This window comes from Anser anser (genome assembly GCF_964211835.1).
Source record: "Anser anser genome assembly, chromosome: 13".
Classification (NCBI taxonomy): domain Eukaryota; kingdom Metazoa; phylum Chordata; class Aves; order Anseriformes; family Anatidae; genus Anser; species Anser anser.
This window is the reverse complement of record NC_139734.1, coordinates 4,877,535-4,902,319: the sequence shown is the minus strand read 5'-3', so window position 1 is coordinate 4,902,319 and position 24,785 is coordinate 4,877,535. Positions and strand designations below refer to the sequence as shown.

General features: G+C 41.8%; 2 protein-coding genes across 3 annotated transcripts in view; one reads left to right on the top strand and one right to left on the bottom strand.

Annotated features, from left to right (window-relative positions):
- COL4A5 (collagen type IV alpha 5 chain) overlaps positions 1-486 on the bottom strand; it is an 83,158-nt gene extending 82,672 nt beyond the window's left edge. The window contains exon 1 of one of the 2 annotated variants that reach the window (XM_083797340.1): positions 362-486. In XM_083797340.1, the coding sequence (XP_083653466.1) occupies positions 362-379 (18 nt within the window). In that variant the 5' untranslated portion in view covers positions 380-486. Of the gene's footprint in view, positions 1-100; positions 341-361 lie in introns of those variants that run through there. The other variant, XM_083797339.1, reaches the window with a different exon arrangement.
- COL4A6 (collagen type IV alpha 6 chain) overlaps positions 474-24,785 on the top strand; it is a 130,967-nt gene continuing 106,655 nt past the window's right edge. Inside the window, exons 1-3 of the mRNA XM_083797341.1 lie at positions 474-606; positions 732-884; positions 977-1,031. Coding sequence (XP_083653467.1) covers positions 871-884; positions 977-1,031 — 69 coding nt within the window. The 5' untranslated portion in view covers positions 474-606; positions 732-870. The remainder of the gene's footprint in view (positions 607-731; positions 885-976; positions 1,032-24,785) is intronic.

The window sequence follows — 24,785 nt, the reverse complement described above, 5'->3', positions numbered from 1 at the left end:
GCCGGGTTCCAGTCAGCCTCCCACAGCGGTGACCCTTCAGGGGGACCCCAAAGCTCCCCCCCAGCGCCTGAGGAGAATCCAGGGGACGCCCCACACTCACCGCCGCCGCCGCCTCGTCCAGCCGCCAGCACCCCAAGAGCAGCACCACCAAGCACCCAGCGGCTGGGCTGCGACTTCGCCACCGCAGCTCCATCCTCACAGCCGCCTCAGGAGGTCCGGGAGCGGGCGTGAGGCGCGAGCATAGCCCGGCGGGGGTTGCACGGCTCTCTCCGAGCAGCACCCCCCTACCACCCCACCGCCACCCGCCCCTCTGCCGCGTTCGCCCGCTCCTCCCGGCTCAAGTCCTCCCGGGACTACTTGCCCGCCCCGCGAGATTCATCCGCACGACAGGCGGCCCCCAGCGCGTCTGTGGGGAAGGGGCCGCTCCGCGCTGAGTAGAGGGGGCCGTGACTCCCCGCCCGCCGCTCCCCGCCCGCCCTTCGCGCTTCGGGCGTCGGGGTTTTGGCGGAACGGAGGGCGGGAGCCTTTTGCCTCTCCCCGCTGCCTCGTCTGGCGGCCGTCGAACCCCGGACTATTTTCCGCGGCGGAGGCAGCGGGGTGTGAGAGGTTCGACGGCGGAGGGGGCCGCTGGCGGTGCCGGCCGCTGGCGGTGCCGGGTCTGCACCTCAGGAGTGGGCGGGCGGCGGGGCTGGGTGGGGGTTTGTTCGCCGGCTGAGTTACCCTCACCTCAGGTGCGACGTCTTGGCTGTGGCCGCGCGAACTGCGCTGTTCGCGCACTGCAGGGACGAGGAGGTGACCGAGAGGCGGCTGGGAGGGGGAGACCCACCGTTCCCTGAGCCGCGCAGGGCGTCCTTCCCTTCCTCTGGCGGCATGGGCTGCGCTGGGTGAGTGCTGGGGCGCGGTGGCCCCTTCGCTCCCCTTTCCCTTCCTTCCCCGGCCCTGCCGTGACCCTGTCTGTCCTCTCGCTTCCCCTCAGGCTGCTGTGGGTGCTGCTGCTGCTTGTCTGCCTGGGCATGGAGCCGGCGAGCGGGGTAAGTGAGTGGCGCCCGAGCTGGTAGCTGTGCTCTCTGCCCCCGTCCCCCTCGGGCTTCTCCTCATGTAGCTTTTTTGGGGTGGTGGACAACAAGTACAGGCGCTTTCTGCCCCCTTTCCTGACCCATACACCGCCCCCGTCTCCTCAGGGCCGACTGCTGCAAGCCCCCGGGTCCCTGCCCCCAGGGGCTGCTCCCCGACCCCTCCTAGCTGAGGGGGGAAATGAAGGGTTAATTAACGTTTAAACAGCTTGACGAGGGATCGTGGCTTCTTACACATTCACTGCTTTCATTTTTTTGGTCTCATAATTTTCTGTAACTGGGGTGTTTAAGTAGTTAGCCCACTCGGCTGCAGCGACTGAAAGAGTCCTTTGGAGAACCTGTACCATGAATCAAGCGTGCAAGTGGTGTACAGCCAGCTCAAAACAATCTCCGTGTTGTATTGTCATGGAAATGAAGGCTGCACAATGTCCTTTAGTCTTTGTAGTCCCGATTTCACCATGCATAACCTACAATGAATTAATGTAAGTGGTCGGTATAATATGTTTTGCGAATGTTTATTTAAATTCTTCTTCTAACAGGCTTCTAACAAAAACAGTTTAAAACACGAGCTCTTGATTTCTTAGCCAATGTTTTCCTAGTGCTTTTGCTACTCTTTTGATTAAACTTTTAAGGACTTAAATTCCTCCTGTACAACTGGCAAGAAGTCTCTTGAAAAGGCTTTAATAGCAGAGGAGTTTATATTTTTTATAAATATGAAAGACTCGCTTCTGCCTTTCACTTTTTATAATCAATTGGACTGGTAGAATTTCACTACCCTGATCAGGTGGTAGTTACAGGCTTTAATCTTCCCAAAGATTAAAAGATTAGACAACGTGCAAAGCTGTGGGAGTTACTTTTCATGTGTTTTTTTTTCCTTCAACAAAACCAACAACTGTTCTTCTGAGTGTTCTTAATGCTGTGGAATCTACGTGGAAACACAGCGCATGTTTTCAAAGCTTTTTGAAACAAAAATGGCAAGCCATATTTTGTGGTTCTTTTTATAAATTCATGCAGTATGTTAGTGAAATTATTCTTGATGGATGTAACCAACATCCGTTTTTTAATTATCTGTTCCAGGTTCGCTTTATACCTGTCGGAAAGCGCAACCTTCAAGCAGTCAGACTTTTGCTTCTAGATATGTTTTGTTGCATGCAAAGGGACTTTGTCAATGGAAGTTCTATTGAAATGAGTAAGATGAATATCTGCATGCCGTTTCTAAGTCCTCCTGGCAGTTCTCTGCATAGTTAGAAAACAAACAAGATCTTTGTTTTTGTGTGAGCAGTCTACAGGTATCAAAAAGATTCAGAAAGAGGTCCCTAAAACATCTAGTTTTAGTACTTTATATGTCTAAGCGGTTAATGCACTTAATTACCGTTATTAAAAAGCTGGCAAACATGCTCAACAGGAAAGATAGACAACTATGTTTTTGTCATCTTTTCAGATAGAGCGGTGGGTAATTGGCTTTCTTGTACCACTGAATTAAAAAAAAAATGAAAAATCACCACCACCAACAAAAAAAACCAGCCACACCCTAACACCTTCCAGCATGAAGACCTTAAGAGAAAATGCTAAATTGAAATTGGTTTTGCAGTAGGCAGAGCTTTTTTGTGAAAAGAAGAATCTCTGTAAGGTTACTGAATAGTCCTCAGCTGTGTGATTTGAAGTGACTGGGTGTTGTGAAATACAATGTTAATAGAATGCAGTTAAAGCTTTGGGTTAATAAAGAACAATAGCTTCCCAAAGGCTACTCAAAGAGATGGTCAACAGTTGAAGCACTTCTTGTTGAAGGTGGTGTGATGTGTAACTTTGTTCACCTTCTCTTCATTTAATCTGATTTCAATCACCTATCTGTTGCAAACCTCACAACTATTGCACCAATTTGTTGAGCGTTCTTCCAGAATATTTCTGTGAACGTGGCTAGGCAGGGGCTGATACGTCAGGCCAACATCCTGCATAAAGTTGCATCAAAGATGGCTTTGGCTCAGAAGTCTCGATTACAAGTTATTCATCCCTTTCTAAGAATGGGATTTAAAAGTGTATCATATTTATTTTCTCAGCTTGTACTTATTTTTCCTGGGTATAAATTATGTTGTGTTGAATGGCAGTACAAAATTAGGCCTATAATGCAATCTAAGTTTTCTTGAACGAAATGATGAAAGTATAAATGACTGTTATCCTTGTGGTTACTTTGCAAGAGAGGGTTACCTTGTTTGTAGGCTAATTTCTGGGAGTGACCTAAGAATTTCCCTTTACAGCTGTCAGTTGAAGTCACCTCAGAAGCTATGCCTCATTCAAGTTTTCAATCTTTTATTATTAGTATTTTACACTGATCGTGTATCAGGAGTGTCAGTGCAAGAAATTGCGTAAGTATAAACCAGAAAGGCAGTACTTTCATTGCACTCCGAGGCAAATGGCAAGAATTGGTCCAGAGCTGGAGGGAGTATGACAAAACATTGGAACAATCCTTGTGGCAGGTGTTCGCCTCAGCTAATCACTGACTGCTAATGGGGCTTTTTCAGGGCAAAATGCAGCTTTTAGAAGAGGGACTTCAAAGAGGATAATCAGAGTTTTGCTGATGCTTTGGGGATGTCCTCCTATAAACGTGGTGGAGGATGGGATAAAGATGGTTACAATGACCACAGATAGCCTCTTGCAGTGAAATTTGACATTCTCATCTCTTTACAAGGCTCTCAGAGGTGCTTCATGGTATCAGTAGTTCTAGGAATTGTTCTGTGCCCACCTGAGAGCATACCTGGTATACAGGTGAGATGATAACTCCTTGTTTATGTCCTTTATCTTACTGTTCAGCTAGTTGAGCACATTTGGAATATGGGCCAGTATTGATGTGACGTCCTAAGTAACTACTTATTGTTGGAGAGCTTCTTCTGGAGCAGTTGAGCTTTCAGACAGAGCTCAGTTGGCTTTTATTTCATGAGTCTGGACTTCATGTACTATTGCTACTCCTCCAAATCTTTTTCCTTTTTTTTTTTTTCTTCTTGATAATAAATGTGCAGATTAACTAGAGATATTCTCTTTTCAAGTGCTTAATGTCTTTTTTCAGCAATGCATTTAGCACATTTGGAAATATACAAGTAAGGAAAAAAAAACCAAACCCTACGTGATAAAACCAGTTCTGGGCAGTCTGCTCTATTTTGAGTAACTAAAGCTCACTGGTTTATGGCAAGCTAGTCCAGGTGATCTTGTTTCTTTTTTCTCTTAACATACCCCAGGTTTTCTGTGCATTTATTTATGGTACAAGTGTTTCTTGATATCTTTTAATTTAATATGTACTGGATGGGTTTAACTGAACCAAACTCATTTTCAGTGGCCTCACACCAAAGATAAATTTTGTCTTGGAGGTCTGTATGCCGGGGGGGGGGAATAGCTGTTTAATTATGGATATCTAAAAACAGAGTTACCGCTCTCATCATTCCACTTTCTACAATTCAGTTTCTGGAAATGTGATCTTATCCATTAAGATCTGTTTTAAAAGTTCTTTTTTCCCCATTTCTTTGTTCTTTTGATCACCATTTATAGGTATGTGACCCTCCTGAAGACTCACTTTTTACAGCTATAATGTCTTTACATAGCTTTGACCTTTGTAAAGAAAGAAGTAATGTCTGATAAAATTGCTCATGTAAGGAAGGATTCTAGAAATTCAAGAAATAATGTAAAATGCAATTTTGATCTTGTAAACCTCTCAATTTGCTTACTAGGCAAGGCAGCTTCTTATTTGTAAGGACGCGTGGGTGCAGAGGCACTTGTTTGGCAAAGATGCGTACTGCAATGAGAGTGGTCGTGTTGGAAAGGTCGAATTTTAATAGCAGTAAGTCTGCTAATCCTTGGTTCTGTAGAAAAATAATGAAAATTATTTTTATCTGAAGCATAAAAATATACAAGGGAGACAAAATTGCTAATTGTGTAGCCTTTGCCAACACATGTCAAATTTTATGGAAAATTTCACTTAATGCTGAATATCCCCTTCTCTCCTATCTAAACAAAGACTGGTTTATTTGCTGAATGTCTTCTGGGTGCTAAAGATAACTGAGCATAAAACATGGCATTTTATTTCTTACTCGAACATTGCATCAGGTTGCAGCAGTTAAGAAACGAGGTAAGGTGTGTGGTTGTGTTCTGAAGAGATCTTTTTCATGTTGTTATCTGTTTAAGGTGGTGGCTGCCTTTTGCGTAGGTGTGAGAGGCAGCATGTGACTTAAGAAGCTTATTTCCCCTGGGGCAGGCCAGCTTTAGTGCCAGCCCTAGCGTTCCCCTGCCTGAAGGACCGGTGCTGTGTTGGTGTCCCTCAGGTAGGGACAATTCGTGGTGGGGTCTCTGTCCTGTCTCCAGCCTCACAGCAGGGATGCTCTCAAGGTAAGTACAGGTCTGGTACCTTACTCCATCCTAATTCTTCCTGAGGGAACTACAGTAATGTGCTTCCAGATGTTTTGAGAATGTACAGATTACAAAAAGTTGTGGTACTAAGAGGGCTGTGGCTTGCAAATCCATAAGTGCCCAAGGTCTCACCTCCACCTCACCGTAATGTTTCATAGTCACGCTCCACTTGCATACACACAGATGCTCCTAGAGGAGAGCTGGTGACTCCCTGACTCGTAGAGGGAGAAAATTCTTTCCCCCAGAACCCCAGAGATGCAGCATCTATTCAGGCAGGGCTGCCGAGCTATCACCAGCTGCTGGTATTTAATCAGACAAGTTTTCAACCCATAGGAAGCTGCTGTGCTTTTTGAAAAGGGTGTGATCGATCCAAAGGCTGCTCACTATTCATACAGATGCTCTGCATTATTTCTTCAAGTACTTTTGCTGCTGCTGAGTTCTGACTGCTATGTTATATCCACTCAGTCTCTTGTCAGGTGGAGTTCTGGCTATGTGCAGGGAAATACGACCTGTGTTCTGGTTTTTGAGCTGCTTTGAAGATGAACTTGGAAGAGAGAGAACTCAAAATGCTACAAAGCTAGTGATTCTGTGTTGGTGCTGAGGAAACAAGTATATTTCAGAGATGCTAGATAGTTTTAAGCTTTCTTCAGTGCCTTTTATGAAATTATAAATTCCTTTAGGGCATGTACCTGAAAGTAATAAAATGAAGGTACTTTTTCTGTTAAAAAATAACAAAAATTGGTGTTCTTATTTTGTAGAGTGAGATGTCATGGTGTTTCGAGGTGACCGAACCAGCCCCATCCTGTTCCCTTAGTCTCTGCTCACTTGGTTACCTTGGTATTGAGAGGATCAGTGCGGTGAAATTGGACTTGCTTCAGTCCACTGAGATGTCAGTAGCAGCTGTGCTCTGAGTTTGCCTTATGATTCACTTACCAGTCTGTTTTCTCCTGTTTAGCTGGAACCTACTGTACTTTGTGTTTCCAGCCCTTGCCTCAACGTGCTCTTAAGCTCCTCTGCCTTTCTAGCTCTCCTTTGTGTCTTAGCCGAGGGAGCTGCCAGTATGACTGCTGGCAGTAATCTTTCCGTGCTTTTTCTGATGCCTCGCTCTTTGCAGCGGTGAGGACGTGTCAGTGCCTGTTACCTAGGAATCTCTGCACGCATTTGCTTCAGAAGCTTGCACCTAGTGTTTGCTGCTTTGCCCATTAGTAATAGGAACAAACGATCCCATCCTTGACAGAAACATTGGCAAGACTTCAGTGTGACGTATACCGCAGGTAAAGTCATCTACGTATTGCATCTGGACTAATCATGAACTAGCCAGAAAAGGTAATACATCAGTTGAGGTTTCTGTAAGAACTAAATGTGTTTTTTGCCTTTCCTTCAACTCTGTGTGCGTCATCTTCCCGTTTCCATAGGAGGGGAAAGAGCTTGGAGGCAAGGTAGCAACAGCAACCTTAAAAGTTTCTTTGGCTGGCAGAGAGATCAAGACCTGTCACTTTCTAGAAAGTAATCAGATTGGATGAAATGTTTGTACAGAGTGAGCTGAAAGACATCTGCATAAACACATTTATAAGTGTTAGAAGGGGTTGATTTTGATCTAGAAAGCAGAGGAGAGGAAAATGAGAGTGCAGTTAAAGAAAGGATGGACTTAGAAATGTTCCTATGCTTCTTAAAAGTACTCCATAAATGCTGTATGTCAATGAAACATAAAATAACTGTCCTACTTCTTTTCCTCCTGGCATCATTTTTAAAGCTCTAAATAGTGATAAGTTTATGCTTTGCCTTTTCCAAACTTTTTTTAATTACTGCATGCACTTTGCCTGTTCACATTGCACCAAATGGTTGTTTGAATCATTAAAGGTATTATTTCCTATTAAGAAAGGTTTTGCTCTCACACGTAGAAAGACCGTCTCTCTGTAGACATGAAATGAGGTGTAGCTCTAAAAAGGAGGTTTAAACCAAGAAGTGTTTCTTTAGAAAACGATATAATTACAAAAGGGATGATGAATCTGTTGCTCTTAATACTTTACTTTTAAGTTAATGCTTAGAATTTATAGCCTGGCAAGTCAATTTTCCAGAAATGCGTATATATACGTATCTCATTACGGTAACGAAGTTAAATAGATTCATTGACACAATGAGTAATTACTTGACAGTCCCAAAGAGGTACAGGACCTTGAAGTTGTAATAGCTCTCCTCATATCGGTCGAAATTTTGCTGTGGAATACGTAGAAATCACTTACTCTGTAAAATACACACATTTTAAAAGCAATTTGGAATTATTGTGATTGCTATAGTGGGAACACATCAAAACAATAGGAAGGTGAATCATTATACTGTACTTTGATGATTAAACCTATTCACAGAGCAGGGTGTAACTGCGCTAGAAGAACATAGCCTGCAGGAGCAAAAACATTTGGCAAAAAACAAGCTTGTAAAATTAAGAATTTATAGGAGTCTTCAGACTTTTCCATAAAAGGAGCCCGTAGGCTTCCAGCCTTAGCCCTTCATGTGAGATTCGAGACTATCACAAAATGTGTGCGAAGGGCTTGAAAAGTTGGAGCATTATCTGTAAAATTAATGTATTTGTAAATATTTTCTAAGTAGAAGCGTGGATTTGGCTGGAAAGCCTGGTTGGCAAGTCCTGCATTGCATTGCGTGGTGTACAGAACATACTGACTCCTTCCTACTGCAGGAAAGGATCTAAGTGTGCTGAGTCCCGAGCTTGTGGTCATGGCTGGTGGCCTGCAGTAAGCCACAAGTGCGCAAAGTAAGGTGCTTTATTTCCAGCTTCCTTTTGAAATACACAAGCTTTTACTTTGATTCACTAGGGGAATAGGTGTAACAAAAATGAGTTGTTTTCCATTTAACATTTTTTTTTAAATCTATTTTAATCTGAAATGCAGTTTTATGACCTCTCTCTTTTTGTAAGCTTTATGTGATCATTTTTGATAAGGAGTAGTAGTGCATTTTCAACCTAATACAGTAGTTTGGGCTTAAAGTGGAAATTGCCCGTGAGATCTCCTCTTGCAGATGGTATGAAGCTTTTTGCTGTCACTGGGGAAGGTGTAAGGTGTAAACTTAACAAAAAGAGAGAAAAGATGCTAATAGAGTGGTGAAGAGAAGAAGCTCTCAAGCCACTCCTGTTGGAGAAGTAGAGCATTGTAGCTGCTGGAGCAAGTACCAGCTCCTGAGCCTGCTTTTACTCTAAGTAGATACAGGAAATATTCTTTAAACTCCACAGAGTTTTGAAGTTAAAAGAGTTGGTGACCATAAACAGAATACTTTGGATGGTCTCTTCAAGGTAGTGATTATATGGTTTGCTCTGTGGTACTCTTAACAACCTTAATCTCTGTGAATCTATAATCTTGTTAGGATTAAACTGAAATCTGACTAGATAATTAGAGTGAGCTCCGAACTGTGGTTTGACCTAATACCTCTCTGGGGAGCAATTTCCATGTTAATGTATTGGCCCTGAAGCATGGGGAGCGCTGAGAACCCTCAGCAGGGTCTCTGGGAACTGAGGGCCTCCTGTTCCTCAGGTAAGCTGCAGAAAACCACCTGAGGCTTTGCAGAAGCTGCTCATCACAGGCTGTACAAACTGGGCTCTAGGTCGGAGAGTTTTTAATGTCACTGTGCTCATATTCCATTGAACGTAAAAATGCGTTTGCGGACCCTCCAGAGTGATGAGACTCGCAGGATAGCCTGAATCCTGAAATGAACATGCCTGTTAAACTATGTAGTCAGTTTTATACCTTTTCTAGGGTTCTTTTATCATGGACATTCATTTGACCCTATTTGACTCTTTCTCTTACATAAATACAAAGTAGTATGTTGCAGTTTTAACTTTTAAATACATAACCACTGTTTATGTTACTGTATTGTCTTTCACCCCTGGTTTTGAGTGCTTTGCAGATGTCCTTCCACAGTGTCTGGCCATGTTGTTTTGTGGCAGATTAAATAGTGGTATTGCTCCTTTCCTAGTGCGAAGAAAGCTTTGCCCCAGATCAAATGGCCAGTCAGTAGTGGGGCTGGATTGTGGTTCCTTGTTCTCTGCTCCGGCATGAGATGTGAACATGTGATGTGAACAGATGTTAGAGCTGGGAAATGCAAAACAGCACTTTGCATAATGAACCCAGGTCTATTATGGAGCTTTGCTGCTTTGAACTGTCCCAGGATAATTGGTAGCCCTTTGTATGCCCTAAGGGTCTCCTATAAATGGGAAGTCTTGGACTGTCTGCCTTTGGAGCTGTGGAAGGGTTGAACCCCTAACCAGTAAGGCACAGAAATGTAATCAGTTGTTTGTGGCTATTTAAAGATCCTCTGTCCAGCTGAATCTTACTCTATGTGCTAGCACGATACTGTGAGGTTTCCAAAGAGGCCTGGCTGGTTTTTATCTTTCAGCCTCACGCTGCCCAGCCAAGTTCTGCATGTCCCAGAGGAGTGGCACGGACTGACAACCAGCTAGTTGGTCTCAGCTCTGGTCTGGCAGGGATACAGTAGTGTTGGTTAATGCTTAGATCAGATCTTACTATGACTCTTTAACTCTATTCAAGGATGCTTTATGAAACAGCAAACTGAAATGTTTGCCAAGCATTTTAGATAGAAATAAACTAGGACTACATCACTTTTTTTTTTTAAATGTTTTTTTCCCCCAAACATAAATCTGATTCATAAAACAATAGCTGTTGAGCATATTTCAGGCAACTTTTTAATTTCAAAGCTCAGTAATAAGAATTTAATAATTCTCATGCTGAGCTCTTAATAGAATAATTCTGTAGCTGGCTGTAGCTCTTCAGATCCTTCTCCCCTTTTTGTGACCTTCTAGCTCGTGAAACAAAGGAGAAGAAAAATGCCTTTTTTATTTTTAAGTTGCTGTCCAGATCTAGAATGACTTGATATTTTTTCCTGCACAGAAGACTGTCAGCCCAGTGATTTTTGTGCGGTGATACTGGTCACAGATTTTGCTGGGATAATATATCCCTGAATTTACCAGACACTAGTTTTGCTGAGGTAGTTGGATACATGTTCTCTGCATGGTAAGTGTTCCGTGGGTAAGAATAACCAGACAAAATACAACCCAGCATCCCATCCATCAAGATGCACGCTAATAATTTCCATTAAAGAAATTCCTGTGAGAAAGTAATTTTCCTCCTCTTCATTCCGGTATCATGAGCTCACACACAGGAGGGCAGAGGGGTACCGGGTTTCGGGCCTGAATTCCTTTGCTGGAGGAATGTGCAGCGAGACGCAGGTACAGGCTAGCTCCACGACATACTTGTTCAGAGGGGCCCTTCCGCAGCCCTGCAGCTCGCAGATTTACAGTGCTTTTTTATCTGCAGGTTTGTGTAAAGAGAAGGTGACGGCGGGGTTAGTCTTTACAAAGACTGTTGTGAGTTTACTTTTCAGATAATGGGAATTGTTTCCTTTTACTTTGTTACAGGTAGGCAGTAAAAGCGTATTGTAGGAGGATATGAATCCAATAAAAGCTGTGGATGTGGCGAGAAAGGCAGAGACAACAAGAAAGACTACGTTAGAGAGTATGTAAGTGTATATGCTGTTGTGTTTAGCTGAAGTCAGTGAGGATCCAGCACACACCTTACGCAGTATCTCATCGAGAGCCTTATTGAACTTATTATACTCAGGTTTGTTTTGGAATTTATTTGGTGTCTGGCACGAGTGTTCCTTATTTTCTAATATAGAGAGTGTCGGCTGCATCCTATGCTTGGTTATTTAGTTATTACCTTGTGCTGTATCACAGTAACACTAGTATCAAATTATATCTAGAAAACATTGCAGAAGAGAATTAAAACGCTGCCCTCAAACAAGTTCATTGTAACACTGGCAAAGGAAAGTAATTCTAATTCTGTTGGAAGCCAGATTCTTTCTGTAAGGTGAAACTGCTGCAGTACATCCAAATACTTTGTGGAGTTGTGAAATTCACTATACTGCTTGGTTTGTATCTGCCACAGCCTCTGTTCTCCATAAGCCTGAAATTATTGATTCCTGCCTGATGGTATAAAGAAGCTGTAGCAGGGGACTGACCTCTGCCAGCTATTTTATGCCGGGACAGGAAGGCATTCTGCAGATAACGCGGGAGGCATCGGTTGTGCCATAAGGAATCAGGAAAACTGGGCTCTGTTTTCAGCATTGCTTGATGAATGATTTCAGACAACTTTCTTACCCACTCCCTATCATGGAGCATGTTTAGGGCTATGTGTAAAATGATTGTACATACTCCTGGTGCTTTGTATGTCTGTTTATCAAGGTTTGTGCTGAAAGGGGTTGGAAAAAGGGAAAATATACTTTCATGTCATTGTAGTAGAAAAAACTGGCCTAAGGGAAAGTCTGCTTTAACCTTAGGACAGGTAACTGTTGGTAATATTGGAAGCAATTTAGTGCTTTGGGTTTTGGTTGTATGCTTGCTTATTTTTTTCCTCAAGTTTCCTGAGATGACACAAGTACTTTGCTTTCTTGATTTGTCATGAATAATCAACCAGCTTCTAACACGTATGAATGGAGAATAATGACAATCACAAACAAAACAGCTATTTCATTTTAAAAAATAGAGAAAAAAAATGTTTTAATTCCACAAAACTTAAAGTTTTACCCAAATCTTGTACTTTTCTGTACATATATACCACTGAGGTCCATGGGGATGGTTAAAAATGAGGATTAGATGAAAACCTAGCCTGTACCAAACAAGTGGCATCAGTGTAAAGCAACAGAACGAAGTTGGTGTTACTTCAACTTAAAAAGGCAAACTGTAAATAAAAACATATTTTATATTATCTAGGGACTTGTGGGATGCCAGCTCTTTTAAAGGATTACAAGAGGGCTGGAATTAGTGCTGTTAAGGTTTTATTGAATCTTAATTGTACTAGCCTTAGAATGCTGTGCTTTTAACAATAATACATGTGATTTTTTTCCTGAAGGGTTGAAAAAAAATCATGCCCATCTCAAGAAATCCTGCAGAGTTTCCAACTTTCATTTTTATTGCAAGATTTAAGAAAACTAATTGTTATAGATATTGGAATCATGTAAAGATGAGAACGACCGTTCTTATTTAAAATAAAATCTCACCTTCTGGCCCTAAATATTGGATAAAAATTGAGGGAAACAAAATGGTCCTAAAAGTATCATATTTTCTTTCCTAGCCTTTAAGCCAGGTGCTTGACTGTGGGGGATTGTTGTGCAACATCTGGATGTTTGACCTGAGCAGCATCGCGGCAATCAGAAGGTTTCCCCATGACTGGACTATCTCAGACCTGCCAGCTGTGGGATTTCTTGGGTCTGTGTGCAGAACGGTTGGCACTGGTGTGCTGCTGGAGCTGGGATCTCTGACAGGCTGGAGGGAGCTCTGTTTACATAGGGCTGGACTGAAGAGCAAAAAACAAATAATCATACTTTTCTGGCCTGCAGGACCGGCTGCGTCACTTATATCATATTTGATGCATGCTGGACACACTTAAGTGTTGAGAACAAAGTTCAGCCTTTAAAGAGACACTGACTGATTGTGTTCTCTTTATTTTTATTTTATTTTTGTGAAGTGTCTATGGAGGCACTCAAGTTTGTGGGAGGAGAAAGGCTGTCAAAAGGAGCGAGAGAGGCCTGCGGTGCAGGTGCCAGAAATCCTGTTCACTGCTGCTGGTATCAGGCAGGAGGCTGTGCCCTGTCATGGGTGCATGTGTCTGAGAGAAAGGAAGGCAATATTTATTGGCAATTCCTCATTAAACCCATTATGTTCCTTTTTGTGGTTTTATGTAGACTTTGCTGCAAACTTCTACACCTCCAACACAACAAACGCAGGGCGTTTCCTTCAATGTGAGACAAGGAATATTGCTGTAGCTGGTTTAAATCTAAATAAGTTAGACAACTTATACCTTAGTATAAGGTAATTTATCTAACTAAATTAAATAACTTCCTAGCCCATCTCTTATTTCCCTTTTGTGCCATTGTGCAAGCCTGTGTGCTTGAAAAGTAATCCACTTAAAACGTGAGTGTTTTCAGTTACGCTTTCTATACTATTTGTTAGCAAAGGTCTTAAAGCCTAAATTCATTTGGAAAAAAAAATCCTTTAAGACCCTTCTCAGGCCAGCACCTTTGGCTGAAATTTGATATCAATTAATTTAACCTTGTTTGCTACACCCGTGGTGTGTAAGATGCCATTGTTAGGGCACCTTTGCAAAATGTGAAATGAAATATTTTCTTTTGACTTCACAGCTCATAGATAAGTGAATGCTCATGTAACCTTTTGTTTGGTTTTCTATGGAATTTAATTTACAAACTTTGCTGGAAAATAACCTTTTGCCCTTTTTAATGTATTCTGTACCACAGGAATCTGTAGGGTGTCAGGATGTACAATGTACAACCCCTGTTCTTCAGTTCCTAGTTGTTATTTGCCCCTGGGAGGGATTTTAGGAAGTTAATGCTTGCATCAGCTCATAGGTTGTACTTTTAGGTCTAGTTATATTTCTCCCACTGCAATTTATATCAGTCCTGGTCTGTGGGATTAACGTGGGAATATAGATAGCTGTGACTTTTGTTTTCTCATGGTTAAGAGAAGGAAATGTTGTGCTTATCAGAAGTCCCAAGCATGTAATTTTATTGAGATTTTACGTTTTGAAGAGACCCTTCAGATAGCACTTATGTCCACTTTGTTAAAAATGTGTGATGTTTAAAAATCACTGCAAGGAATAATTTGTTCTGAAATGTCAGTTTGTAGAGTTGTGAGCCTCCTCACGTTTTTATTACTACCTCTGTAATGCTGGCACCTGTGAATTTAGGTCAGCAGATATGACCCTGTTGTACCGTTGTACACGAGAAGTCCGAATTGAAATACAATCCCTACTCCAAAAATTTGCAACCCACCAGATGCATGCAAAACCTAACCAAAAAAAAAAAAAAAAGGAAAAAAGAAAAGGAAATATTGCTCAGCAAGGGGCAGTCTCATCCCACCAAGTGCAGAATTGCACTGCTGCTGTTTAAGATGCTGTATATGCAGAGCTTTCCCTGATATTTCTTCTGATCACTAAGGGTAGCTCCTCTGCCTCTTAAAACATAGAGACAACCTGAGCTAAATGTTTTACCTGGGTATAGATGTGGAGGTTCAAGCCTGATTTCAATTTAAAATCACATATTGCAGGAGGAAGGTGCTGGTAATTAGCTAGCTGTGGAAAGTCCTGAAAACAATTGTCACTTCTTGAGAAACTGTTCTTTCTCCTCAGCCTGACAACAAAGTAGCAGCAGGACCTGTGAGCTCAGAGCACAGCTGTGCTTTATGTTGCTGGCATGTAAATAGAGACAGTAAATAAAGGACCTTTCTGCAACAGTATTTTATTGTTAAGCTGATCGTTGGTGTGACAGCTCAGATCATAAATCTTTTGAGTCAGCGATCAGTGATCCAAAGGGATCGTTCTGATTTCCTTTCTTGCAACAGCACAAGTATTGGTCTTCCAGAAAACATCAAATTATTTCATATAAACAGGAGAAATGTTCCTGTGTGCGGCCAAAATATACAGGAAACCTGCTCAAGCCAGAAAATACATCTCGGTGTTCACCCTGGGGACAATACACATGCCTCTTACAAATAAAGAAATTAATTAGGGTCATAATCCTTGGGTAAGATTAATATTAAAGTATCCAAAACTATTATACTTGAATCAAGTAAAAATGCATGTGGGTGTATGTTTATATACAGCTATTGCTTAGTTTTGACCTCTTGGAAATCTCAAATGGCAGTAAGAGCAGGTCAAAATAGTTTTCAGGGTACATTTGACATCATATCCAGATTAATTATCCAATATCCCTTCCTAACTTTTTAAGTCTCTGGAAGAAGGTTGAATGGGATATTTACCCAATCTGGTTTTGAGCTAATTTACCCATTTAACTGACATGGGACTCCAGGAATGACCATTTACAACCAGTGTCCTTTCCATGGCCGATGAAGAATGGAAAGGGTCAAGGTGGAGCACCAAGGCCAGATAACTGACAGAAGAACATAAATGCATTCCTCTGACATGAAGATCCTAGATGCTCTAACAAACCCTCTTGTAAGCTGGCATGTGGATGCAGCAGTATCTGAGATATCAGCAGAAAAGGGTGCAGATTGGTATGTGGTACTGCTGTTCTGTTCTTTTTTCTTGCTGTGATGCACAAGTAGCTCTAAAGGATTTCATCCCTGTGAGCTATTTCCATGGTCCCATTACAGAGCGTGAAGCCTCTCTGCATTCCGTCACTCTGTGGAATGAGGATTCCTGATAGTTTTTCAGGTAGCACAACCTAATACTGACATTTTCAGGTAGTAAATAGATGAAGGCAGTGTCATGTAGGACTGTATATTAGATTCGTGCAGTGTTAGTGTTTTGTAGCACACCAGTAAACATTGCACAGCATCTCTGGATGGGCAGAAGGATATACGACTTATCTTGAAACAGCAAGGAATTTTAAGAAGGCCAAATATAATTGTTTGTGTTGGAATATGACCAGGACGCAGTGTCTAATAACCCCCATAAATCTAGTTTCCTAATGGTCACCAGGTGCCAGGACCTCTGTTTTTTTATCTCCTCCGAAACAAAGGGTAAGTCATCAGAACCCCTGATAGCTCAGGACAGACTGAGATAAATGCTTCCTGCGAATTCCCAGCCCTGCCTGTTCTATCACTGAAGTTGCTGTGGAAGCTTCTTATGACAACACTGTTGTGCTGAGATTGGGATTTCTGAAGGGTTAGGTGCAAAAGGTTGCAGCTTTCCTGTGAGATATATACATTCCGTCATGTCAAGGCAAGGCTTGTGGTGATTATTGTCATAACAAAGACAAAATAAATCTAAACACATTTCTCTAAAATACTTTTAAAAATATTTGATTTCTCCCCCAGGAATAAGTTAATGGTCAGTCTTTAAGCTATGAGGATTTGTGCTCAGTGACGAATTTAGGAGTTTTTGAGCCAGAATTGGTGAGAAATCGTCTTGCTGCTAGTAATTTCACGCGGAGATTTCGTGGGTGACTTTTCACTACATCTTTTCTTCTTTTCATGAGCCTTCTTTTGCCTTTTGTTTTACCTTTAAGAAAATCAAATAGTTGGCCATGTGCAAGAAAATTCAAGTGTTTGATGAAGCCTTCTTCAGAAGGCCTAATTCTGGAATGTTTTGTAGTCTGTGTATTTGTTGGCCTACATAAATACATAAACAATAATGTTCCTTCTCCAGGCTGTTATCCCACTGCGTCGATGTGTGACACCTGCACTCAGGAGCTTGGCAAACAGGCTGTAGAATAATTTTCCAGACTTTAAGTCAGTAAGGGTATTTAATATTAATAAATATATTGATTTCTCTCCCCTCTTAGGTTTGATAATGATTCTATTACATTCTAACAAGAGGATAAAAACTATCTTGTTCAAGTTTTTCAACTGAAAACCAAGAAACATTTCCCTTTTAATAGTCATTTCTTGGAAAGAGAATCACCGTGTATTGTTTTTGTTTTCTGTATTTCTATAGCTATATAGATACATGTAAAATACAAAACCAACTGTGTTTAAGACAGAACTGTATGGTGTTACAGTTATGAAGAAATGTTGTGCTGCCTAGGACCAAGCTACCCTTGACTGTAAAGAAAAATTGTGAACTCTCCTTCTTGAATGTTGTGTGACCAGAAACAAATGTTAGTCTTCTGTCAGCTAAAATCTTAGACTCTAGCTGGCATTTAAAAGAAGGATGAACAGTGTAGGTCCCTTAGTGAGCAGCTGGTTTGTCTCTTCAGCCATTACAATGACCTGTAAATACAGGAGCTGGCCATGTACGTATCTTCCAGTTAAATAAGTAGAAATTTTCTCTGTGTCCACTATTTTGAACTACCCCTTAAATTCCTTGTTGTGTCACGTCTTTGTTAACAAGGCTTGGAGAGTCACCCCAAAAACAAAGCCTGCTATCTCTCTCCTCTTCAGTGGTGAGTGGGACTAAATATGCAGAAAAAGCTAAAGGTATTATTGTGGGACAGTATGAGCCTGTGGAGAGTCATCCTACTGCCTGCTGAGCTGTAGGGTATCGCATTCCAGCTCCTGTGCAATACAAATGTAGTGAATGGTCTGCATGTGCCCAGTGAGATGAACCAGAAGTAGGAGGAACCTTTCAGATAAACCTCAGGAAATGTTTTCTGATTCTGTGTTTATGAGTACTATACATCTTCCCTTCCTCCTTACCTTAAGCAGCTACTTACCCGCTAGGAAGGATGAGTCCTTCCTGAACAGGGGCAAAATATGATGAGAAAATCAACTGCACATTCAAGCTTGTCCTGCATACGTGCAAATCTTGTATGTTATCAAAACATTAGCATCAAAATACTGTTTCAGGTATTGAGCTGTTTTTAAGTTCCATGCAATCGTTTTACTAAAATGCAGCTGCAGGTAGCTGGGTACATCCACAGCCATGTTTGGAACCTGAGCACTAAAAGCAGAAGGTGGTTTGAACATTTCCATTTTCACCCGTTCTGTCAAGAAGACAGTACTGCTGCTGTCAAGATATCCATGCAGCTCTTATATCTCTTATATCTGACTTGGAAATGTCTGTGTAGGCTACATTTGTACTCCAAAGGAAGCTGCCAAGATCAAGACCTACTGTTCCCTCTTTCAAGCTGCATGTACTTTCATTTTTCTTTTCAAAATGAATGATCTCTTTTTGCTTTTCATCCTGACCATTAAAGGTGGTCTGGAGACTAGGAGCTGCAGCTCTTGAAAAATACTTCTGAAGTTGAAATGATTGAAGCTGATAGTTATATATTCAGTTTGGTCTTATGAATCCAGCTCAGCGTATGAGCCATAGGTTGATGGTCAAGATGGTAAAGAATGACTAAGGAAATGTAATTCCTCAATTCAAAGTTCTGGTTTAAACTGCATGAGAAATGGGTGGTTGTTTAACCATTTTAAATTATTCATGGAAAATCTTGAGCTTTACAGATCCTTTGTGTCCAACACATTGAATGTGGCTCTTTTTTATTTTTTTATTTTTAATAGGGGAGTTTGAACTCCAAAGATTTGTGAGGCTTCGGGGGGTAAAGAGTCTAAGATTGATTTTTCCTGGTCATCAATTTATATCCAGCAGAGGTCTTCAGTCAGTGTAACTGAAATCTTCAAAATCTGAAATCTGTTTGCCTTGTGGAAATGTTTATAGCAGTGAGATGATGACGCTGAAATTGCACACTGTGTGTGTAAAGCAGCTTGAGCCCAAAACTAGATGTTTCAAAGTGAAAAATACTCTGATCCCCTGCAAAGCTGTGAGCTTCTGATGTAGGAGGCACTTCCAAAAGATGGATTTTGTTACTACTGAATGCTCAGAATGCTTCAGGGTTAAGTTTACGTGGGAGGAGTATTCAAACCGAACTTTACCTTTGTCCCACGTTAATGCATGTATCTACTGCGCAGAGTAGGTAACAGGTTTTGCTCATATATATGTTAGCACAAAAGTTGAGCGTTCTTTGTATCCTGGCTCGTACTCTGTGTGTGTGTACACTTCTAATAGTTTTTTATAAAGCACAAAATCAGGGATGGACAGTTTACAATATCTGAGCTGTGAGGCGGCTACCTCTTTCTTTGTTTGGGGTTTTCGCTGACCTACACTAATGCCAGCTCATACATTTGCAATGTTACTTAGATCAGCTAAGAGAGAAATTTCTCTCTACGTGTAGTTACTACATATAAAGGGGCTAGGTATGGCTCTGGGAAATTGCTCAGGTGAAAAAAAGAGGTCGGTCTTCAAGGTAATGAGAGATTGTTTGACTTCAAATAGGTCTAAATGACCCACTATGTTGTGGTACACAGCTTGCAGAAGAAGTTTGCATGTTTCTTTAAAAAGAAACACAGACACCATTATTTTCCACTATATGCTGGACAACGTCAGTACTGTAATTTACAGAGCCGTGATATGAAAGCCACCGATTTGATGTATTCCATCCTAAGCATGTCAGTGTCAAAACAAGTCAAAAGAAACATGAGGCAGCAGTAGCAAAAATGAGCAGAATGTGTTCTTGGTTGTGGTGTCTTTAATGTCTCTGCTTGCACCAGTTGTGAATTGGGATCCCAGCCTTCATCTAAATACATACCTTTCTCAGAATAAGGGCGCCAGGTGAAGTGGCCTCTCCTGCGTTCTCCTTCCTCTCTCCTTCTTCCCTGTATCTCTTGCGTTTTCAAAAATGTACGAAGAATGCCCTGAATACAGGGGAGAAAATGACTTACCAGTAAGACTCTACAGCTGTCCTAGTGAAACCAGAGTTAAGTGCATATGTGGTGAGTAGCTCTAAATGCAATGATAGTTATGGATAGGATTGTTATTTACAGATTGTACTCCTTGTATTTTGCTTTGTATGCTGAGCAAAGAAAACAAAGCATGTGTGAGGGAGTAGCGTAGACTCTTCAAGAGTAGCAGGAACAGGCAGCCTGTGTATATTACCTAGGCTAGCAGAAATTTTTGTTAAGAATTTGATTATGCTTAGAAGAGATGCTATTTTCAGTTCAAAGGAACTGTTTAAAAGTTGTAAAGTCATCACATTTCCTCTGCTGGTATGCAGTCATTCAATCTGTGGTCAAGGATACCTTAAGGGTCAGGAAGCCCAGACGTCTGACCATTTTCTTATGCTTCTAGCTTCCACTGCTTGATTTCTTCTGCTGTGTTCAAACTGAGCAGAAGTGGCAGAACATCCAGTTGTTCTTGTATTCCAGCCATTGAGCTGGATGGGGAGATTTGGGGGTTTAAGAGGGTCTGGAGTGTCTTCACTGTTTAAAATGTCAGAGATTGTAAAGCTGTCCTTGAGCTGTCTCCTTCAAACAGCTCAAGCCTCCTGTTGAAATTCCTCACCGGAGAAACAAAAAGTGATTTAAACATATCTCCGTGGCCGACAGAGTTCTGTTTGCTTAGCTTTAACAGAGACACCACGTATTTGCTTAAAGACAGAAAGGATATGTACAAATGAAGGCAGAATTGGCCTAATCAAGATGTGGATGCTTGGAAAACGAATAACCTTTTTCTGTGAATGAATGTAAATTACTGTAGTGTGGTGTCTTTAGATTATATCCTCCCAGATGTTTTCTCATCGTTGTTTGCATCTGATCAGTTCCTGTTTTCTGAAAACTCATTTGCTTCTCATTGTTGACATAAAAGGAGTCTTTGAAGATGGTCTACTGCAAGATAAACAGCCCTGAGTCACAGTAAAAGTGCCAAGCTGGAGTCCAAAAAGTCAGAGTTGTGATTGTGGAAGTGCTGTATGACCGTGAGTCATTTTCTAGCTCCCCTCTGCATCTCACTCTGCAGCTGTCCATGGGAATTGTGAGATAGGTGATGAAAAGTTGCTGGCTAACTTGGATGAATTATATAGCTTTTCCAACATACTTCAAGCTCTAAATATCAGCAGATGCTCTGTATGGAGAGACCTTTTGCCAGAAAACAAGTCTAGAATGTCCCTGTGCTAACACTGACTTAGCAGTTGTCCTCAAGTCTTAGGTTCTGCCTGCAGGTTGGTTTTTAGAGTGGCGTTCTCTGAGTTCAGAGGAACTATTTCTGCTGTCCTCAAATCAACCAATAGAAAAGGCTTTTGCAGGGGAAGGAAGGAATTTTGCTAGGTAAATTACTTATCTAAAATATTTTTGTATAGGAAGTAGAGAAAAGTTTTTAACGCAGCCCAAAAACTTGGGTAGCGCTAAAGCTTATCTTCTACAACATAAAGCAATGTAGTAAAATTGTTATGGTTTGTCTTAAACTAGTGGATGCTCTCAGGAAGTCTAGAATGGGTTCTCTACTGAACTACTTCTACCTCTGGCATTAGTGGTAGCATGGCATGGTTGTCGTGATGTGAAGTCAGAATTAGGACCCGTGTTTCATTCACCCTGCTATCTTCTTTAAAGTCAGTCACCTGTGCTGGCCTTTGCTACTCCATTGTTCCTCTGTTTAGTGAAACTAATTATTTACTAGCCTTCAAATGACAAGGAACTGGAATCTTTAGCTGATAAGGACATCTGAGACGTGGCTGTCACTTGTACTGGGTGCCTTCATCCCAGCTGCAGCTGGATTGCATCAGGTCCTCTTGAAATTGTAAGCATGGAAACAAAGGTCCCCATCCTCTATGGTGTTCAGCTTCGTTGATCATGAGGACTTCACTTGTGTTGTTATGTACATAAATAGTAAAACTTTGCACTAGCTTTAAAGTTCTATTTGAGCCTGGCAGTTGAGCCAGTTTTCAGTGCATCTCACTGTGCTTCATCAGTTTGTCTCTGAGGGTGTAAAGGCAGGCAGTGTTGAGAGCCTCACTGAACTCATGATAAACTCCAGCCACTCCCCTCATCGCCCAAGCCTGTCATCTCATCCTAGAAGGCTATCAGGAAGGTTAAACACAATTTCCCCTTCATAAATCTGTGCAGAGTTGAAAATTAAAATCATTTCCTTGACCATGTTTCTTGTCCTTTATATGTGGGGGAATGGTTTCCCGAAGGGTTTGCTCCACTAGCCTCCCAGAGACCGAGGTCAGGCTGACCAGTGTGTAGTTCCCTTCTTGCTGGCCTTGAAGACAGGAGCAACATCTGCTTTCCTCTAGACCATGGGAACCTCTCCTGATCGCCATTCAGAGATGATCAAGAGTGGCCTTGCAGTAACATCAGTGCTCCCGGGTGCGTTTGTCACATCCTATGGACTTCTGCATCTTCTACATCCCATCTGTAGCTTGTTTAAATGTTTCCTGTCCTGATCCTCCTCCACCAAGGGCAGGTCTCACAGACTGCAATGAGCAGGGTAAGATTTAGAGTCTAGCTGTGAAATGAACAAACGTCGCTGTTCTTTTGAGTTAGTTTATAAAAGGACCTAAAGTGACCTTTAAAACATCTGCTTGTAAAGACAGGGTGTCAGGCAGAACTATAGTCCAGAGCATTTTGTTCTTAAAATGACATTTTTGGAACTGTCATTACAAGGACTGGCTATTCGTTGCTTTGAGAGGGTCCTCTACAAAACTGCACTGACGTGTTAAATTCCTCTCCCATACTGCTCCTTCCCAGGGCTGCCTTACTCCTGCCATATGCTCAGACAGAAGGATTATTTGCTTATGGGTCTGACAATAACAGGAAAGCTATTCAAATGGTGAAAGTTTACTAGTGCTGTACAGCAGTGTTTAGTCTTGACTTAACATCCAACAGCTGAGGCAAGGAAGTTTATCAATCTCAATGTAATTATTTACTGTTTTATGATGGTGATTTTGATGATCTGGTGGCTAGTAGTTGCTGGGAAAAGTACTCCTACACCATATGTAGTCTTTATATTAAAAATTTTGTGTAGGAAAGAGCACGGTGTATGTAGTCTAGTGGTTCCAGTCTTGGAGAAGTATCAGTAGTTCCCCCGCACCACAGTTTATACTGTGAGACCGCTAGATTGGGGTAGGTATATGCGGTGGCTGCTGCCCTGCAGGACGTGCTGCTGGGCTCATCCTAGTATGCTGCGAGGTCAGCAGCAGCCTTGGAGTGTTTGTCCAGTTGTCTGGTGTGTCAGATCCACCTACTCCACCCTTCTCTATATAGCTGTTGGTATGGTTTGAAATGAAATGTGTCATTTTTCACAGTAGGGGAAGAAAGTAACTGTGATTAGAGTTAAATATACCTCATCTTGAGAGCTGAGTAGCTGTGGACCTTTCCAGTGCTTGGGCAGGAGGTGACTGGGAAATCCCAAGTGCCAGGGAGCAACAGCATAAGTACAAGAACAAGCAAGTGAGATAGAAGATGATAGAAGCCTGTTCTTTCTTATAGTGGAGTACGTTTATAGAGATCTAATTTTAAAACCTATACGTCCTCTCTTGTTGCTGATAAAAGTGATACCTGCCAAAAGGCATTTAAATACTGGTCATGGCTGTTCCCTATACATAGCTTTAAAATGTGAGCTGCGTGGAAACTTTTTATTGTGTTGTGTTTTTTTTTAATATATCTATGTACACACACCTGTGTGTGTGTATGTATCTATATAAATAAAATTTCTGGTGCATGCACCAGGTGCTTTGTCTAAACATGGACTTCTGGTTGGGCACACAGTATAATCTGCACACGCAGGATGCAGCCTATACTTAGTCACTGAATAAAATGGCATTTGGACGTGCCTGAGGAGGACATTTTGATAACAAGCCCAATCTTGCCTTTTTTGGAGTCAACCAGAAGTTTCCATTGGCTTCAGTGAGTGCAGGATTCTCAAGTAATTGCAAGTCTTTAGTGAGGTCAGATGCTTTGCCCTTTGTGCCAGTGCACCCAGCAAAGAAAAGGACTAACCCTACAAAGATCTGAGCCCATCAATGTGGGGGAACTAAATATAATTGAATACTTAATTTCAAACCTCATATTCTCTGTCTTCTCTGAAGTGCAGTCTTGTGTTGCAGTTAATCCAGTCTAAGCATGGGCTTCCCTTCTTCCCGATGATGGTTCCCTGCCTACCTCATGTTGGATCAGGCGAAGACAAGGTGAGGTGGTCTTGTTGCTCTGACAGGAGTCAGACCCTGCTGATAATCTGACCTGCTGTTACTGCTACACTGTCATGACTGCTACCTCTGAGGAGGTGGGAATGCAGAGAGGAGAAGAGGAGGAGTGGGATCTAGGAATGAAAATGAGACTTTGGGCATCAGCCTTCAGTCCTGTGGAATTAACCTGAAACTAACAAGACTCTTATGAGTAAAGGTTGTCAAAATGAACCCTCGATCTGGCCTATTCAGCAGCCAAAACCCTTCAAAAACTTACTCAAACCTGTACTGACTGAGCAGAGTGAAAGGACCAAGTCTGCCAGAATTGTGGCAGTGAAGCTGCTCCTAATGTCGCAGCAGCTGTCTTTTGTCCCGTACATTGAAGGGCTAACATAGCACCAATTTCTAGTTGCATCAGGCTGAGATAAGCCCAGGTGTACATGCTGTTTTCTCCAAGGAAGGTTTTGTAATTGGTCAAGCGTTGTTCCAAGCAATATACCAAAAAACAATCTGTTTTTCAAAATCTTTTCATTGACCTTGTTACTTAAATTTCAGGTAGAGGAAGGAAGAGTTATAGCAATGCACATTGGTGTACTTTGGGTGGTAAAGGTGGAAAGAATAAATGATTATACGCTTGTCCTTTTTTTTTTTTTTCCCTTCGCCTCATGATACCAACTTTCCAGTCGCTTCATGTCAGGACAAATACCCAGTGATTTCAACGGAGGCTGTATTAGTGGTTTTCCTAAAGCAAATGAGTAAGATGCCGAAACTTTAACCTCGAGTACTGTACAAATAAAGAGGGCCTCTCGAACAAACGTGCTTTCTCTGTCTGGTGCCACTGAAACCAGATAGAGCTGT